A 19275-nucleotide genomic window follows, 5' to 3' on the forward strand; every position below is an offset into this window, starting at 1 on the left:
TGTAAACAATTTTTTCAAAATGCTATTCCTCCTACAGTTTTGGTCTGATTTCAATATAACTTGGCACACAAGTAGACTACACTAAGATACATAATTCTGTTTATCGGTTTTTGATTTCAATAAATGGTGTTGCCTTGGTAACTAAAAATAGAAATTTCTGTGAATTTCTTTCAAAATGCTACTCCTCCTACAGTTTTGGTCTGATTTCAATATAACTTGGCACACAAGTAGACTACACTAAGATCCATAATTCTGTATATCAGTTTTTGATTTTGATAAATGGTGTTGCCGTGATTACTTAAAATAGAAATTTCTGTGAAATTCTTTCAAAATGCTACTCCTCCTACAGTTTTGGTCTGATTTCAATGTAACTTAGCACACAAGTAGTCTACACTAAGATCCATAATTGTGTGTATCGGTTTTTGATTTCCATGAACGGTGTTATCGTGGTTACTGAAAATAGAAATTTCATTAAAATGGTTTCAAAATGCTACTCCTCCTACAGTTTTATTCTGATTTCAATATTACTTGGCACACAAGTAGACTACACTAAGATCCATAATTGTGTATATCGGTTTTTGATTTCCATGAACGGTGTTATCGTGGTTACTAAAAATAGAAATTTCATTAAAATGGTTTCAAAATGCTACTCCTCCTACAGTTTTGTTCTGATTTCAATATTACTTGGCACACAAGTAGTCTACACTAAGATCCATAATTGTGTGTATCGGTTTTTGATTTCCATGAACGGTGTTATCGTGGCTACTAAAAATAGAAATTTCATTAAAATGGTTTCAAAATGCTACTCCTCCTACAGTTTTGTTCTGATTTCAATATTACTTGGCACACAAGTAGACTACACTAAGATCCATAATTGTGTGTATCGGTTTTTGATTTCCATGAATGGTGTTGCCGTGGTTACTAAACTAAAAATGTCTATAACATTGTTTCAAAATGCTACTCCTCCTACAGTTTTGGTCTGATTTCAATATAACTTGGCACACAAGTAGACTACACTACGAACATAAAGAGACTTTATCAAGGATCATTATTCTATTTATTGCTGTTGTAAAGTTCCAATTCCCAACTGCTTAAGTACTTTTCTTTCCCGTTGCTATAAGTACAAACCAGTAGAGCTTCAGTCTCGACAGAGACTTCTGGTTCTGATTTATATTACAATATCTTGCACATTTTTTGTTCAATATGGCTTTTTAAAATACTCCCCTTTTTGAGATATAAAGCATCAAATATTTAGCGTTCTGGCCCCTTGTAACCCCTAATTACGTAACATATGATCAAAATTTTATAATTTATTGTTGAAAATCATTAAGATGAATATCTTTGGTTCTGTTATGTATCTCAAAATATTGATCATTAAGGTGTTAAAAATGAAAGACTTTTGGCCCCTCTGCATGAGCACCTAATTTGAAGAGCCAGCCCCTTTTTCTTGATATCAAAAGAGAGGTCTTGTGATTTTGAAGACTTTTTGTTCAACATTTATTCAGCATCTGGCCCCTTGCAACCCTTAATTACGTAACGTGATAAAAATTTTACAATATATTGTTGCAAATTGTTAAGATGAATACCTTTGCATCTGTAATGTATCACAAAAAATTAATCATTAAGGTGCTAAAGATGAAAGACTTTTGGCCCCTCTGAGCCCCTAATTTGAAGAGTCAGCCCCTGTTTCTTGATATCAAATGAAAGGTCTTGTGATTTCAAAGACTTTTTGTTCAACACCTATTCAGAGATTACATTCCATTATGGAGATATGTTGAATGGAAATATTTAGGGGCCATCCCTATAAGTCCATAATGGGTCATTTTACTTAAATTAAAAGTATATTGTTTAGAACATTATTCTAACAATCTTCTGTTCAGTATTGCTGATCAAAATATTCCTTCCATCATCAAATATCTAGCATTCTGGCCCCTTGCAACCCTTAATTACGTAACATGTGATAAAAATTTTACAATATATTGTTGCAAATTGTTAAGATGAATATCTTTGCTTCTGTAATGTATCACAAAAAATTGATCATTAAGGTGTTAAAGATGAAAGACTTTTGGCCCCTCTGAGCCCCTAATTGGAAGAGTCAGCCCCTATTTCTTGATATCAAATGAAAGGTCTTGTGATTTCAGAGACTTTTTGTTCAACACCTATTCAGAGATTTCTTTTCGTTGTGGAGATATGCTCAATGGAAATATTAAGGGGCCATCCCTACAAGTCCTTAATAGGGCAATTTTATAAAAATTCAAAGTTTGAATATTGTTTAGAACATTATTCTGACTATCTTTTGTTCAGTGTTGATTATCAAAATATTCCCCCATTTCGAGATAAAAAGCATCAAATATTTAGCATTCTGGCCCCTTGTGACCCGTAATTATGTAACATATGATCAAAGAATGGGTGGACTTAACTGGCCAGTAAAATGTCGTAAATTTAAGTTTCATAAAATGTTTATTTTTTTCAATGGTGTAAACCTCCGATATCTTAACCGAGTATCCATGGTACGGATGTGAATTTAAAACGCTCTTTTCTGGGTTAACTAAATAAATATCGAAGTCATGGTACCTGAAGATTTCTTGAATATCAATAGATAATCAGGTTCACGCATTTTTCATCGTCTGAATACATAGTCAGCGCATGTTTGTCGGCTGTTCTTAAGAAAACTGTAGTTGTATACCCCGGTATTGAACAAAATAATGTTATATTAAAAGGAGAAGTGCCGACAAACGTGCGCCCATACTTAATTTAGCAAAAAAACATGTTCAAAACAAACTTCTCACTTCCATTGTTATGACTGCGATTGACCTGTTAAATATTACAATTCATCACGTGATGTCCACCTGCGAGTGTACTCGTGAAAGCAGTTACATTGTATTCTTCCATCTGACCTCGTTGTAAATCATATCTTTGAGCGTGTTTGGTTGCCGTTTGAGAAATTAGCAAATTATATTTTGTTTTAATTTTGCATGCCACCACACTTTTTATACGCCCGTCTTAAGACGGGACGTATTATGTTATAGGCTTCGTGCCCGTCCGTCTGTCCGTCTGTCTGTTAGCTTTTTCGTTTCCGGCTCATAACTTTAATACTATTAGGCCTAGGATTATCAAACTTTGTCATCTGATGCATCTTGGGTAGAAGGTGTGTCGTGCACAAAAAGTACCGTATATACTCGCCTATAAGTCGGTTTTTTGAGAGTTAATATCTAGTCCTAAATCCGTGTCCGACTTATAGGCGAGCTATAAAAAGAATGGTATTATATGAGGTCAGTTCATCTGAAAAAAAGCTGATTATGTACAACCGACTTATAGGCGGACCGACTTATAGGCGAGTATATACGGTAGGTCGCTCTGACTTTTTATTAAGAAGTTATAGCCAAATATGGAAAAATCCTTTCCGGCCCATAACTAGAAAACTATAAGACTAACAATCATCAAACTTGGCCAGTTTATGCATCTTAGGTAGAAGGTGTGTCGCGACCTATTTCAAGGTCACTGTGACCTTTAATTTAAGTGAAATTTTAAAAAAAAAAGTGTCTTTTTACTATTCATTTAAGCATCCCAAATAATGTAAGAGTATTGCTCTCTTCTTATTAAAAAAAGTGTTAAATCAAGAAAATACTTATTTTTTTAAGCATATACTTGACAGCAATCTATAACAAATATATGTTAGAGAAATCCTACCTCTCCCTTGAGTGTAATTATCAAGCACTGGTCAAGAAGAATTTGGTAACAGAAAATTGCATGTCAAGTTAGAGAGAAATTAATGAGTTTTGAGTGTGAGGATCTAACTGATAGAACATCAGTGTTATCTACATCCCTTGGGTATTGGGCAGATGGGTAAGCCTGTTGGATTAAAAATAGCTCTTGTTGGCTAGCCTAAGTTTTAAAATGAATTTGATGAAAAGTAATTAAAACTAATTTGATATTGCATAATAGACTAATCTGATATTATATAATATTATTAATTTAAAAACTAATTTTAAGGGGTGGGGGGAATCAGCATTTCCATATGAATTACATATTAAAACCTGTCGGACATTAAATCTCAACCAAAAAAAATTGTTGAATATTTTATATGTTTAGAAAAAAATTTATGGTAGATAGTGCAGACCCATTCATCTCTTGGTAGTAATGAGTAGACAAGCATCCAGTTAAAGATTAATTAATGAGTTCAATGTAGGAAGGCTAGCTGATCAAGTGGCTTATCTGTATCCTTTGGGGATTAGACAGAAGAAGTGCTGGTCAGTTTATAGCATATGTCATTTGATGGCCAGGCCTTTTCTTTTCAAAATTAATTTGGTATAGATTAAGATGTTAAGAATAATTTGATATTGTTTAATATGATGGGCATTTGACAAGGTCTAACACAACCAGCATAGAAATCTATTAATGATGTAATATTTATTATAATTAATGCCTAGATAACAGGAAATGGATAAATATTTGAAGGAATGGAAAAATCATGGAAATCTTGGAATCAAGGTTGACGTGATTTTCTTGCACACTAAAATGTTCAAGAAAATTGTATTTTTTTTGACGGGCGTATCATGCTGTGGCGCGGCACTTTATTAAATAATATCATATTGACATCGCTGTAATTTTTATGCTTAACACCTATTCAACTCTTTGGAGAGAGAGAGGGATAGAGAGAGAGAGATGTCAACAATGACGTGGATCGATAGCCCCGCCTTCTATAAATATTGATTATGTGACCTAAAAACCACTCCGGGTACATGTCAAATTCCGGAAGACGAAATTTATGTATCGTTACTTTAATTTTGATAAATGGCAACAGGGCATTGATTTTGTACAAATGTTCTACCTAATATAACCAAGTATATTTAGCTCTATCCAGTGCTTGTAATATATTTTGGATTCACTTATTTACAGCTTGGTAGAGGAGTCGCAAAAAGATCCAAAAAGGGCGTTAAGTCCACCCATTCTTTTGTAATTTTGAGAACTAACTGTGACTAGAAAAAACAGGTTAATTATATGTAGAAAAAGAGGTTAGGACATTCATTTTAGTTATACTGAAGTTCAAATTGATTGAAAGAACAAATAAAAATATTAGATTGTGCTAAAATGAACATGCTTCATTTAATCACATATACATCCAATGTGTATACATATTTTTCGATTCACAGAAACTGTGCAATTAAATGTTAATGGCTATTTCACCCCACTTAATTTAGTCAGTCTGCAAAATCATGATCAATAAGTTTTCTTTTAAAAAAATATTGCTAAATGGTAAGTTTTTACTTAACTTACTCTTGTATTCTATTATTTTTATTGAATAAATGGTTGCCATGACATAAGACGAATGGATAAAAAATGAGTGTGAATTAGAATAGAAAAAAATAAAACAATGAAAAATTGATTGCTGAGAACAAGAGAAAAACAATTATAAGTAAAAATCTAGAAATAATGTAGTATATTTATTGTTACAATAAAACTCGTTCAGTACGAACATGGATATAGCGAATTCACGGATATAGCGAAGTTTTTATGGAAACTTGGCAAAATTCTTAACAAATTTTTGTAAAATTTTACGGTTATAACGAACTCTGATATAACGAATTTACGGATATAGCGAACTGATTTTGAGTCCCGTTGAGGTTAAATAGAATGAAATTTACATCTTTTATAATGAATCTTCAAAGATTATTAAAAAAATGATAAATTGAACTTGCTTTATTTCCTTTTAGCATTTGTATATAAAATTCAATTCATAAGAAAACCTTAGTTATCGAAGATATGTCTTGTAATATTTGCTTCACTAACATAGTTGGTTGTAATACTTGAAGAAAAACATGCATAATGCGAATTCGCTGTAATGGTTATACGAATTCGTTGTATGGATATAACGAATTACGGATATAGCGAATTAAATTCACCAGTCCCCAGGACTTCACTATAACCGAGTTTTACTGTACTAGTAGATAGAACTTTCATACTTGCAGTTATTGCATGAACCTGTGATACGATATTGCATATAAATGGATTAATTTATCCACATGCATGATTTCGCGTTATTCCTAAATATTGATAAGAGTTTTAAAAAATCTTTTGTTTCCATGAGAAAAAAAATATGGTGAGCGGATCAGATTTTTAAAGTACTGGTAGCTAGAAATTGTACATTCTGAAATTTATATAATACTAGATAGCACTGCCACATAACCAAACTATAGATGTAGAAATTGCTGCAATGCAACTTTCATTGGTCGAAGCATAAAATTTCAAAAAGCCAAAATGCTGCAAAGCAATTGCAAATTTGACAGCAATAGCGATACTCTTCCCAAAGCTTTGCTGCAATTTGATAAGCGACGGCAGTTTCTTATGCAGCTAGTAGTAAAGTAATATTTGTTTCATTTTAGGCAGAAGAAAATTAAAAAAAAAAATTAATAGCTAATTAATTTTAAAAAAATGAGGCACATATTTGATATTTCCACTCTACTTTTCAGTCGAACCCCGTAACATTTTTGCGGAAGTTACAGGACCTAACACTATAGATGTATCCTGGGACCCACCGAGTCAGACCAAAAACGTGGTTACTAAATACTTTGTGTACTACAACGATACCTACCTGAAGCAGGAGAGCCATTTGGTAGTCCAGGGCACGGAGACCAAGTGTCAACTCGAGGAACTGACCCCCGACACTGTGTATACCATCAAAGTCTCCGCAATCTCCAATAAAGGTGAAGGTGCCGCCACGCGGATAATCCAGGCCAAGACGCTGCCATTTGGTATGTTTATAAATAAATCGTATTCATACACGACCTTACTGAATTTCCACGTCAAATCTGTGTACAATATCACAGAACTTGGGAAAGAAAAAAACCTTAGTGTTCACAGTTGAAAAAACTTTTTCTCTCTTTTTTTTTTTTTGTATTTTATATATATTGTTCACTTGTGGTATTCCCCCCTAGTCACTCACTGAATGAGATCCAGTAGTAAAATTTCTTTATATTTGTGTTTTTATATGTTGTTGTGAACATTGTTTCTTCATCAATCACTGAAATTGCAATTCATGACTGTTTTAATGATTTTCTGGATAGCCCATGAAATGTTGGGTAAGTGTACGTGAGGATAGTTCTGTTAGAGGATTGGGTATTTGGTTATAAACAGTAGTTCGGATTTTAATTTTAGGACAAGGTCATTTTTTCTATTAAAAAAAATTATAGAAATAGAGTTTCCAATGTTTATAAATCACTATACAATACATGAAAGGTCAGGTTATGTAATAAAAATAGATTTTAAATTGACATTTTTAAAATGGAATAAAACTCATGCAATCATACAGTATTCAAGTAATGCAGGCATTAATCATGGGGTTGGGAAATTAATATTATTGGAAAGTTCTAATTGGGTCAAATGTCATAACACCTTTCTAAAGATAACATCAATTAGAGGCATGTTTTATCATTAATTTTCATTAACCATATATTATGTGAGACATACATACTTAAGTTTTGCTGTGAGTCATATCTTTTATTTGATGATGTGAATGAATTGGAAACCCAATTTTACAGTGCCTGACGAGCCTACAAATGTGACGGCCGAAGCCATTAACTCGACGGCCATGTTTGTGGACTGGCAGCCACCAGAGGGCAGAGGTAATGGAATTATCCGCGGATACTACGTCTACTACTACGAGACCAAAGACGAAATGGTAGGACAGGAGCTGGTACACGATACACACGACGGAAACAGGAACGAAGCTGTCATCACAAACCTGAAGGCTGACACCCAGTATTCCGTGCAGGTAGCAGGGTACACAAGGAGGGGAGATGGAAAACGCAGCAAAAAGAAGATTGTCAGTACAAAAGGGGCTGGTAAGATATTCAGCAAGGAGTGTATCAAACAGACTGAATGTTCCCTGTTAGATACAGTAAAACTGGTTTACCGTAGTATGAACACGGATATTGAAGTCATTTTGGATCCCCAGCTATAGAAATTTAATGAATTTCTTATAAGGTTATATCAGAATAATTTAATTCTGGTTGTAACGCTGTATCTGATTGGATGAAAAATTACTTTATATCGTTTAAAATGGGTTGCCTGCATCACAATGAATTGCGTCAAAAACTTATCAATCTGCCCGACATTACATTTAAATATTTGTACTAACTGAAGTCATTTTGTTGAACAGTCATCTTTTTTTCTTACATCAAATGACTGAAAATTAAATTATAAGCAATGAATTTAATAGGTACCCATTTTATACAGTGCAAACTGGGTTAGAACAGTTTACGCTTTTTTATAAACTGCTTCGCGGTTTATAAAGCGTAAACTGCCCCAACCCAGTTTATACCGTATAAAATGGGTAGCTATTAAATTCATTCCTTAATTACTTATATAGCGAAGTAATTTCATAGGTCCCAGTCACTTCGTTTTAACCAAACTGTATAGATTTCCTGAAGTCTTCTTCCACCTGCAAGACCGATAGGGAACAGTTTATAAGGAGATTATGGCTTTGGTGGAGTTTAGCAGTTAATGGATATGATGAAAACTTAGGGAATTGATCAAATGTGATGACTTGTTACACCAGAGGACTAAATTGATTATGCTTCCGTATTGATCTTCTGAATTTTAGATGAAATACAGATATTACATGCTCATTGTCTCCCACATAAAGAAGGAAAACAATTAATATTGCATAACTTGTCATGCTATTTTATGCAAAAGAAGGAAAGTTAGTAGGTTCAGAAATGTAATGTTAAGTTAAATGGAAATATCACAGAGATTTTCTTCATAGAAGAGTGCTTTGAAATTCTTAATAGGAAAGTTACAGACTGAGACTGATATAGATTTTATATGAAAGAGAAATATTAATTACATATATAAATAGGAAATATATTGACCAAGTCTCAAGAATGTACAGATATCTTCATGTGAATGAAAATTTAATGAGAGGCGCTGTTTTATAGTGCCCACGCCTCCGAGGGATCTGAATGCAGTCCTGCTGGATGAGGACCGCCCACAAGTTCACGTGACCTGGAAGATTCCCAAGGACGTCCACGGGGAGCTAATGGGGTACCAGGTGATCTGGGGCCGCAAGGGGAAATCCTACCAAATGCTGAACCTCCCAGCCATGAGACAGAGCTACGTCTCAGATATCCTAGGTTTGTGAATATGATTTGAACTTGTATATAGAGTTACTGGGAATCAAATGATTTATGTATAAGGAAAAGGGTACCTACATATAGTATCTTTGCACTTTGAAATATCTTGTTTTTATTTCTGTATGCTGTTCCTATTTTGTTCAGATAAGGGGGCTACATATGAATTCAGAGTGAAGGCTAAGAATGAAGTTGGACTTGGTGAGAGGGCATCAGCTGTAATTATCACCCCTGATGGAGGTATGTTGTCATTTTGATTTTTGCTTTTTAATTGTCCATAATAAATCTAAAAGTTTTAATGTAAAGTGCCTTTACATTGTTTACATAGAATATTTTACTCTGGAGTTCACTATAAAAATTTAGCTCTACTGATCTAAGAGACCTATGTTGCCATAGTTATGTTACGATTTATGATTTTGATATTTAATAGTTTAATGTCATATGTTTTTATTGACGTGTTGTCAATCGGAGTTTCCTAGAGTCCATTAGTGTGGAATGTAAGATAACAAATAATCTTATACAAAAGATTAATATGAAAACAGGCAGTATTCTAAATCGTAACTTTTGTAAATAACCTACTTTTTATGTTATTCCGACATTATAAATACTAGTATGGTCCTCCAACTGACATAACTCCAATTCCGGCGAATCTCGCTTTGTTTTTTAATACATCAAGATTGTTTAGCACAATAAACTTCCGGTGCAGGACTAATTGCGGGAAAGGGGAGCAGATCGTGCGTCATTTCTCTGGCAACGTAATATGATATAAACAGCGGTCAGCTGTCATCTGCAGGTTTTGCTCACTGCCTTAATTTGACGGGGATGAGAAAAATGGAAACCTAAAGCATACATGCAGATGGGTAATTAATTAAAGTGATTAATTTATTGATATTGGGAACTGATGCCTGTTGTTATGTAAATTTATTAGCTCACCTGAGCCTAAGGCTCAAGTGAGCTTTTCTCATCAAAATTTGTTCGTCGTCTGTCGTTGTCGTTGTAAACTTTTCACATTTTCTTCTTCTTCTCAAGAACCACTGGGCCAATTTCAACCAAACTTGCTACAAAGTATCCTTGGGTGAAGGGGATTCAAGTTTGTTCAAATAAAGGGCCACCCCCTCTTCCAAGGGGAGATAATTATGAATTAGTAAAAATTTAATGGAATTTTTTAAAAATCTTCTTCTCATGAACCACTGGTCCAGGAAAGATAATACTCATGTGAAATCAATGTGAAATCATCCTCAGGTAGTGTAGATTCAAGTTTGTTCAAATCATGACCCCCCAGGGGTAGGATGGGGCCACAATGGCCGATCAAAGTTTTACATAGGAGTATATAGGAAAAAATCTTCAAAAATCTTCTTCTCAAGAACCACTGGGCCAGGAAAAATGAAACTCTTGTGTAATCAGCTTCAGGTAGTGTAGATTCAAATTTGTTCAAATCATTACCCCCCAGGGGTAGGGTGGGGACACAATGGCAGATCAAAGTTTTACATAGGAGTATATAGGAAAATTCTTTAAAAATATCTTCTTCTCAAGAACCACTGGGCCAGGAAAGATAATACTCATGTGGAATCATCTTCAGGTAGTATAGATTCAAGTATGTTCACATGATGACCCCCAGGTTAGGGTAGGGCCACAATGGCCGATCAAAGTTTTACATAGGAGTTTATAGGAAAAATCTTTAAAAATCTTCTTCTCAAGAACCACTGGGCCAAGAAAGATGAAACTCATGTGGAATCATCCTCAGGTGGTGTAGATTTACTTTTGTTCTAATCATGACCCCCGGGGTTAGGGTAGGGCAACAATGGCCGATCAAAGTTTTACATAGGAGTATATAGGAAAAATCTTTAAAAATCTTCTTCTCAAGAACCACTGGGCCAGGAAAGCTGAAACTTATGTGGAAGCATCCTTGGGTAGTGTAGATATAAAATTGTTAAAATCATGACCCCCGGGGGTAGGGCGGGGCCACAATAGGGAATCCAATTTTTACATGGAAATATATAGGAAAAATCTTTGAAAATCTTCTTCTCAAGAACCACAGGTCCAGAAAAGCCGAAACTTATGTGGAAGCATCCTTGGGTAGTGTAGATATTAAATTGTTAAAATCATGACCCCCGGGGGTAGGGCGGGGCCACAATAGGGAATCCAAGTTTTACATAGAAATATAAAGAACAAATCATTAAAAATCTTCTTCTCAAGAACCACTGGGCCAGGAAAGCTGAAACGTATGTGGAAGCATCCTTGGGTAGTGTAGATATTAAATTGTTAAAATCATGACCCCTGGGGGTAGGGCGGGGACACAATAGGGAATCCAAGTTTTACATAGATATACACTGTATTTTGGAAAAATCTTTTTAGAATCTTCATCTGAAGAACCACTGGGCCAGCTGAAACTTATGTCGTAGCATCCTGGGGTAGTGTAGATTCTAAAGTATTAAAATCATAAAAGGGAAGAGGGTAGTGGGGTACTATAGGTATAGCAAGAGGGGAAATCTGGTAAAAAACTGCATCACCCAAGTTACTCAGGTGAGCGATGTGGCCCATGGGCCTCTTTTTTTTTTTTTTTTTTTTTTTGTAGCAGGGTTTACATCTTTTTTAAGCCATTTGTTCAATAAAATGATAATATCTACTAATTCTTAATATTTGGTCTCTTAAATTAGTTATAATATGTATTCAACTTTAAATAATGTTATTCCAAACATTTATTTAAAAGTTAAACTATAAAATATTGTAAAGAAAGAGGGCGCTTTTGATTGGCATTCGGCAGGAATCTGGGCGTAATTGAAAAGTGAAAATTTTATCGACATGTCACATGAAATTTTAACATTTTTTAGCTCACCTGAGCCGAAGGCTCAAGTGAGCTTTTCTGATCACATTTTGTCCGTCGTCCGTCCATCCGTCTGTAAACTTTTCACATTTTTGACTTCTTCTCAAGAACCACTGGGCCAATTTTGACCAAACTTGGCACAAAGCATCCTTGGGTGAAGGGAAATTTAAATTCTTAAAATGAAGGGCCAAGTCCCCTCACAAGGGGAGATAATCAAGAAAAGACAAAAATAGGGTGGGATCATTAAAAAATCTTCTTCTCAAGAACCACTGGTCCAGAAAAGCTGAAACTTATGTGGAAGCATCCTGGGGTAGTGTAGATTCTAAATTGTTCAAATCATGACCCCCGGGGGTAGGGCGGGACCACAATGGGGAATCAAAGTTTTACATAGAAATATATAGGAAAAATCTTTGAAAATCTTAATCTCAAGAACCACTGGTCCAGAAAAGCCGAAACTTATGTGGAAGCATCCTGGGGTAGTGTAGATTCTAAATTGTTCAAATCATAACCCCCGGGGATAGGGCGGGGCCACAATGGGGAATCAAAGTTTTACATAGAAATATAGAGAAAAATCTTTGAAAATCTTCTTATGAAGAACCACTGGTCCAGAAAAGCTGAAACTTATGTGCACATGGAAGCATTCTGGGGTAGTGTAGATTTCAAAATGTCTAAATTATGATCAGTGGGGTAGGGTTGTATTACAAGGGGGAAATCTTGTAAAGAACAAAATGGTCAAAGCTTCTCATGTGAGCGATGTGGCCCATGGGCCTCTTGTTTTATTTATCGGGTTCCTGTGCAACAGGAAAAGAAAATATTTTCCCGAAATTGAGCTTTGATTTGCTAAAAATGACTTGAAAATTGGCCAGATCAGACATTTCGTACAAAATGGAACATTTTTAAACACGTTTTTATAAATTTTTTCTATCTCTGGATCTTCTCTCCATGATTTTGAAACGTTATTTGTGTGTATTTTAATTCAAAGAAACGAATACACTTTTTAGCTCACCTGAGCCGAAGGCTCAAGTGAGCTTTTCTGATCACATTTTGTCCGGCGTCCGTCTGTCCGTCTGTCTGTCTGTCTGTTTGTCTGTCCGTCTGTAAACTTTTCACATTTTCGACTTCTTCTCAAGAACCGCTGGGCCAATTTCAATCAAACTTGGCACAAAGTATCCTTGGGTAAAGGGGATTCAAGTTTGTTCAAATGAAGGGCCATACCCTTTTCCAAGGGGAGATAATTATGAATTAGAGAAAAATTAATGGCATTTTTAGGTCACCTGAGTAAACTCAGGTGACCTATTGCTATCTGTTTTTGTCCGTCGTCGTCCGTCGTGCGTTAACATTTTAACATTTTCAGCTTCTTCTCTGCAACCACTGAACCAATTTCAACCAAATTTAGCACAAAGCATCTATGGGTGAAGGGGAACAAAAATTGTGAATTTCATCATCCCTGCCCCCTGGGGCCCGAGGGGTGGGGCCAAAACCACTAAAATTAATGCAATCTTTAAAAATCTTCTTCTTTACTCCTGGACATCAAGCAGTCAAACTGTTTGCATGATTGTAATCAGCAATGAGTCCTCTACCAAAATTGTAAAATTCATGGCCCTGGGGTCAGGGGTTCTAGTGCTAGGGCGGGGCTAAATAAGTAGGTAGTGAAAATGCATTATTTCTTTGAAAATCTTCTTCTCTGCTCCTGGGTATTAAATAAACCAACTAAGTGCATAATTATGATGAGCAAGAGTGCCTCTACCAAAATTGTGAATTTTATGGCCCCAGGGTCAGGGGTTCTGGTGTTAGGGCGGGGCTCTATTGATTATATAGTGAAAATACATGAATTCTTTGAAAATCTTCTCCTCTGCTCCTGGGTATTAAATAAACTAACTAAGTACATAGTTATGATGAGCAAGAGTGCCTCTACCAAAATTTTGAATTTTATGGCCCCAGGGTCAGGGGTTCTTGTTTTAGGGTGGGGCTCTAATGATTATATTATAGTGAAATGCATGAATTCTTTGAACATCCTGGTTAATATGCTAATGATCTAATTACATATTTAAGGCCAGGATTTATTTTATTTTCAGTTTTACAAACCCTCCGCTCAAGGTTTTGAATGTTCAGAAAAAAATACAACAATTTTTTTCTTTCCGATGTCAAACTTGAGTCGGGATCGAGATTTCACATTTACGAACTCGCACTTCCGGTTTTAAGATGAAACGGCGGGTAAATAAAGCGAGATCTGAAAGATAGCTTGGTTTAGTGTAAAATTCATCGATACGAGTGCCATTCAAAAAGTTTCACCTGTTCAAAGGACAAATAAAATGCTGACGACTTTGTTGCACAATGACATGCTGGTGAGATAATTATGTATTCGTTTCAAAAGTATCTGTCTGTAAATTATTTTCTTCCCCCAGGTTTTAAACTGCCCGTGGTAGCTGTTGCATATTGCCAGCGGGCAGCAACATTGTTTAGGTCTCTGTTATAGCTTACAGTCTAAGCATCATTCTTCAGAAAAAGGTTGCTTATGCATCAGATGTAATGAATAAAACTATGGGAGAAGTTCAGTCCATTTGAGGATGAAATTGTTAAGGCAAGAATATACAAATATATACATGCATGTAGTATCAATTGTATCAGCCAGAAAAATTATTTTACACTTGATTGAAAAAATGTTCACCCTACACCCGCAATACCCCCTGTCTGTTTTATGATAGGATTAAATTTTAGAACAATGTCTACACATTCACCTAACACATATTAAAAAAAATGAAGATATTTTGAAAGACTTTTAAAGAATTGATTTTTTTAAATATATTTTGACCAACATTACAAAATTTATATAACTGGCCCAAACTGGCAGATGATGAAATAAGCAATTAAATGTTTTACTTTCCTATTTGTAAGCATTATGTGTCCAGTGGTAAGGAGCCTATTATAATAGCATAAAAAAAAGAATGTACAAATGTTAATAATTGATTTATCAAAAAAATTTAGATTTCCTTCTCCTTTGGGACTTTTTTATTCTCATGTTCATAACTAAACCTAAACAAAAAAAAAATGCTGGCCTTATAATGAAGAAAGGGGCCTCTTTCAAAATAGATAACTTTCAGGGACGCTGGGTCAGGGGTACCAGGGGGGTACTTTGACTAAAAATAAATTAATGCTTTGAAATCTGCCCTTTGATAAGCAATGGTGCCTTCTTCAAAATTTGTGAATTTCATGGCTTTTGGATTGAAACACGAACCAAATACAATAGCTGGAAAGTTGTTACATGATACTCAGGTGACCTATAAGGCCCGTGGGCCTCTTGTTAAAAAATCTTCTTCTCAAGAACCACTGGGCCAGGAAAGCTGAAACTCATGTGGAATCATCTTCAGGTAGTGTAGATTCAAGTTTATTCAAATCATGACCCCTGGGGCAAGGGTGGGGCCAAAATGGCCGACCCAAGTTTTACATAGGAATATATACGAAAAATCTTTAAAAATCTTCTTCTCCAGAACCACTTGGCCAGGAAAGATGAAACTCATGTGGAATCATCCTCAGGTAGTGTAAATTCAAGTTTGTTCAAATCATGACCCCCGGGGCTAGGGTGGGGCCAAAATGACCGACCCAAGTTTTACATAGGAATATATACGAAAAATCTTTAAAAATCTTCTTCTCCAGAACCACTTGGCCAGGAAAGATGAAACTCATATGGAATCATCCTCAGGTAGTGTAGATTCAAGTTTGTTCAAATCATGACCCCCCGGGCTAGGGTGGGGCCAAAATGGCTGACCCAAGTTTTACATAGGAATACATGTGTATATAGAAAAAATCTTTAAAAAATCTTCTTCTCCAGAACCACTTGGCCAGGAAAGATGAAACTCTTGTGGAATCATCCTCAGGTAGTGTAGATTCAAGTTTGTTCAAATCATGACCCCTGGGGCAAGGGTGGGGCCAAAATGACCGACCCAAGTTTTACATAGGAATATATAGGAAAAATCTTTAAAAATCTTCTTCTCAACAACCACTGGGCCAGGAAAGATGACACTCAAGTGGAATCATCCTCAGGTAGTGTAGATTCAAGTTTGTTCAAATCATGACCCCTGGGGCAAGGGTGGGGCCAAAATGGCCGACCCAAGTTTTACATAGGAATATATACGAAAAATCTTTAAAAATCTTCTTCTCAAGAACCACTGGGCCAGGAAAGATGAAACTCATGTGGAATCATCCTCAGGTAGTGTAGATTCAAGTTTGTTCAAATCATGACCCCCGGGGCTAGGGTGGGGCCAAAATGGCCGACCCAAGTTTTATATAGTAATATATAGGAAAAATCTTTAAAAATCTTCTTCTCATGAACCACTGGGCCAGGAAAGCTGAAACTCATGTGGAATCATCCTCAGGTAGTGTAGATTCAAGTTTGTTCAAATCATGACCCCCAGGGCTAGGGTGGGGCCAAAATAGCCGACCCAAGTTTTACATAGGAATATATAGGAAAAATCTTTAAAAATCTTCTTCTCCAGAACCACTTGGCCAGGAAAGATGAAACTCATGTGGAATCATCCTCAGGTAATGTAGATTCAAGTTTGTTCAAATCATTACCCCCGGGGCTAGGGTGGGGCCAAATGGCTGACCCAAATTTTACAAAGGGATATATGAGGAAACCTTTTAAAATCTTCTTTTCAAGTACTTCAAAGCTATGATTAGTGATATTTATACGGAATCATCCTCAGGTAGTGTAGATTCTAGTTTGTTCAAATGATGAATGCCGGGGGGGGGGGGGTAAATTCAAGCCCAATGTGCTCAGGTGAGCGCTGTGGCCCCTGGGCCTCTTGTTTAAAAAATGGAGAGAAGAGCCAGAGACCAAGAAAAATGAACTTTTCCCCAAAAAATCCAAATGCGTGAATGTGATGCTTCTTTGTCCTTTTAAAGTCATCTGTATATGTGTAGCAGTGATAGCTCAGTTATATGGGCTACCTGTTCAGTGCACTCAAAGCGAAAAGTTTTTGGTTCGAGCCTGGCATTGGGCGTTAATTTTTTTTTTCATGCAAACAACCATCAATTTGTCAGTTTCGTTTTATGTACTGATGTATTAAAATTTTGAATTAGATAAATTTTGGTTCAGTTTGGATCTCGAGCGAAATCAATTCTAATCTTCTATTATATAATGTACATGTACACGCATCATGCATCTATGCATGAAATATTTTAGGTGTTTATTTAAATGAAACATTACTATGTTATAGTACCCCCTAGGAAAAACGGGCGTAAATGTTACAATTTCACAAGGTCTTTCAAACTAAATGAAAAAAAACCTATGGACGTGTTTGTAAAATCTGACAAGCTATGTTCAGCCAACCAAATCATGGACATTTAAACCATAAATGTTTCATACAAATGATTCCTGCAGATTACTCGCCAAATGCGCCCATCTTCTTTAGAACAAATGTATTGTTTTTCTAATAAAAACGTTCATCTTAGCATTTATGAAAAGGGGAATAACTCAATTTTCATTTTCAAAGAGTATGGAAAGCCAGAAGTATCACTTCTAGTTTTATGGTCTCACATATATAATTTTTATGAAGAAAAATCAATTTGTGGTCAGTTTTCGTTCATTACTATACATTAGATATATTTTAAATACATGTAGGTGAAAAGGAAAGATAATTTTAACTGAATGATAGATGTTTCATATTTTATCAAAACAATTCTTTGATATGTTATTAGTGAAGTGTTTTTCCTGTTCTAGGTGCTGATGAATGTGATAACGCTGTGTTGTGTTGACAAGTGGGGCCGTCGCCAATTCCTCTTGGCGGGGGCCACATTAATGGGTGTGTCCCTCCTCCTCCTGGGGATCATTTCTCATTTAAATGACCACATATATGGATCTAATCCTTGCCAGGAAAGTGTTCAGTGTTTAGAAGCATTAACTGAAGCCAATCGAAACATCTCGGTATTTTACACTACAACCCCCCAAATATTCTCTATAAACGATTCTTACACATTATCCAAGGCGGACTGGCTGTCTTATATTATGGATAACTACACTGCTACAACAACAGAGGAACCTCATGTACACATCCATGGATCTACTGTTGGCAAAATAGCAGCCTTCACTGCTCTCATGCTATATGTAGCTGCTTTTGGATTCAGTTTTGGTCCAGGTAATGAGTATATGAAACATTTTGTTTTATTGGTTTGCATTTTGTGTTTCAGCAATTTAGGCCAAAAGAAATTAATCAATAGTTTCTCAGGCAAAAAAAAAATCAAAATTCAATGCGGCAGGCAGGCTTTTTTTTTTTTTTTTTTTTTACCGGTTGACAGGTTTCACACCTTATTTAAGCAATTTGTTCAATAAAATGATAATATCTACTAATTCTTAATTTTTATTCTCTGAAATTAGTAATAATGTGTATTCAACTTTAAATAATGCTATTCCAAATTTTTATTTTATAGTTAATTCAATAAATACTGTAAATTTTGAAGAAATATATTGTTTTTCTAATAAAAACGTCTATTTAACATTTCTGAAAAGGGGAATAACTCGATTTTCTTTTTCAACTTGGAAAAATAGAAAATTGAGTTATTTCCCTTTTCAATACGTCAATAAAATTGATCAATGCGGCCGTGTTGGGTTAATGTGGAAGGGTTTAGGGTAAGATTTTGGGCTGGGGTTAATTAGGAAGGGTTAGGGTAAGATTTTGGGCTAGGGTTAATGTGGAAGAGTAATGATAAGACTCTGGGCTACCCGGTTAATGTGGAAGGTTTAGGGTAAGACTTTGGGCTGGGGTTAATGTGGAAGGGTTAGGGTAAGATTTTCGGCTAGGTTTAATGTGGAAGGTTTAGGGTAAGATTTTGGGCTAGGTTGAATGTGGAAGGGTTAGGGTAAGATTTTGGGCTAGGTTTAATGTGGAAGGGTTAGGGTAAGACTTTGGGCTAAGATTCTTTTTAGATATTATGTACGGCTCCGTGTAAAAATCATGCAGACAGTACAGAAAAGGTGATTCATCGACCATCTTCAAATTCAATAAAATTGGGTTTAATATATTCATTTGGGTCTAAATTGAATATAAACAGTTGATTTTGTTATAATTCTTCTTTTTTCATATAGCCAGGGATAAAGTACTTGAGGTGTAATTTTGTATAGATAGTGTGCAAATAATGCCTATTTCAGAAAAGAATATCTTTAAAACCCTAGAAGAAGTACAAAAACTTAATACATAATTCAAGTGAACATGGAAGGCTTAATAAAAATTTACTTTAATATTTTTGTGCAAACGAAGTATTGAAAAGATACAAGGTGTTTAAATTCGAGAATTTGTCAACATTCTTCAAATGAGTTATCTCCCTTTG

General features: G+C 35.4%; 1 protein-coding gene across 11 annotated transcripts in view; it reads left to right on the forward strand.

Moving 5' to 3' along the window:
* LOC134235365 (receptor-type tyrosine-protein phosphatase F-like) overlaps positions 1-19275 on the forward strand; it is a 49584-nt gene that overhangs the window by 21503 nt on the left and 8806 nt on the right. For 3 of the 11 annotated variants that reach the window (XR_009985394.1, XM_062717493.1, XM_062717494.1), the window contains exons 4-6: positions 6471-6752; positions 7539-7622; positions 9276-9368. Coding sequence is in view for 9 of the 11 variants with exons in the window: in XM_062717493.1 (XP_062573477.1) it covers positions 6471-6752; positions 7539-7622; positions 9276-9368 (459 nt within the window). In the remaining 2 variants the exon portion in view is untranslated. Of the gene's footprint in view, positions 1-6470; positions 6753-7538; positions 7623-9275; positions 9369-9804; positions 10483-17671; positions 17857-19275 lie in introns of those variants that run through there. The other 8 variants (XR_009985395.1, XM_062717496.1, XM_062717498.1 and 5 more) reach the window with 8 other exon arrangements.

Source organism: Saccostrea cucullata, unplaced genomic scaffold (assembly GCF_032062105.1).
Source record: "Saccostrea cucullata isolate Sc308-1 unplaced genomic scaffold, CSIRO_AGI_Scuc_v1 ctg7319, whole genome shotgun sequence".
NCBI lineage: Eukaryota > Metazoa > Mollusca > Bivalvia > Ostreida > Ostreidae > Saccostrea > Saccostrea cuccullata.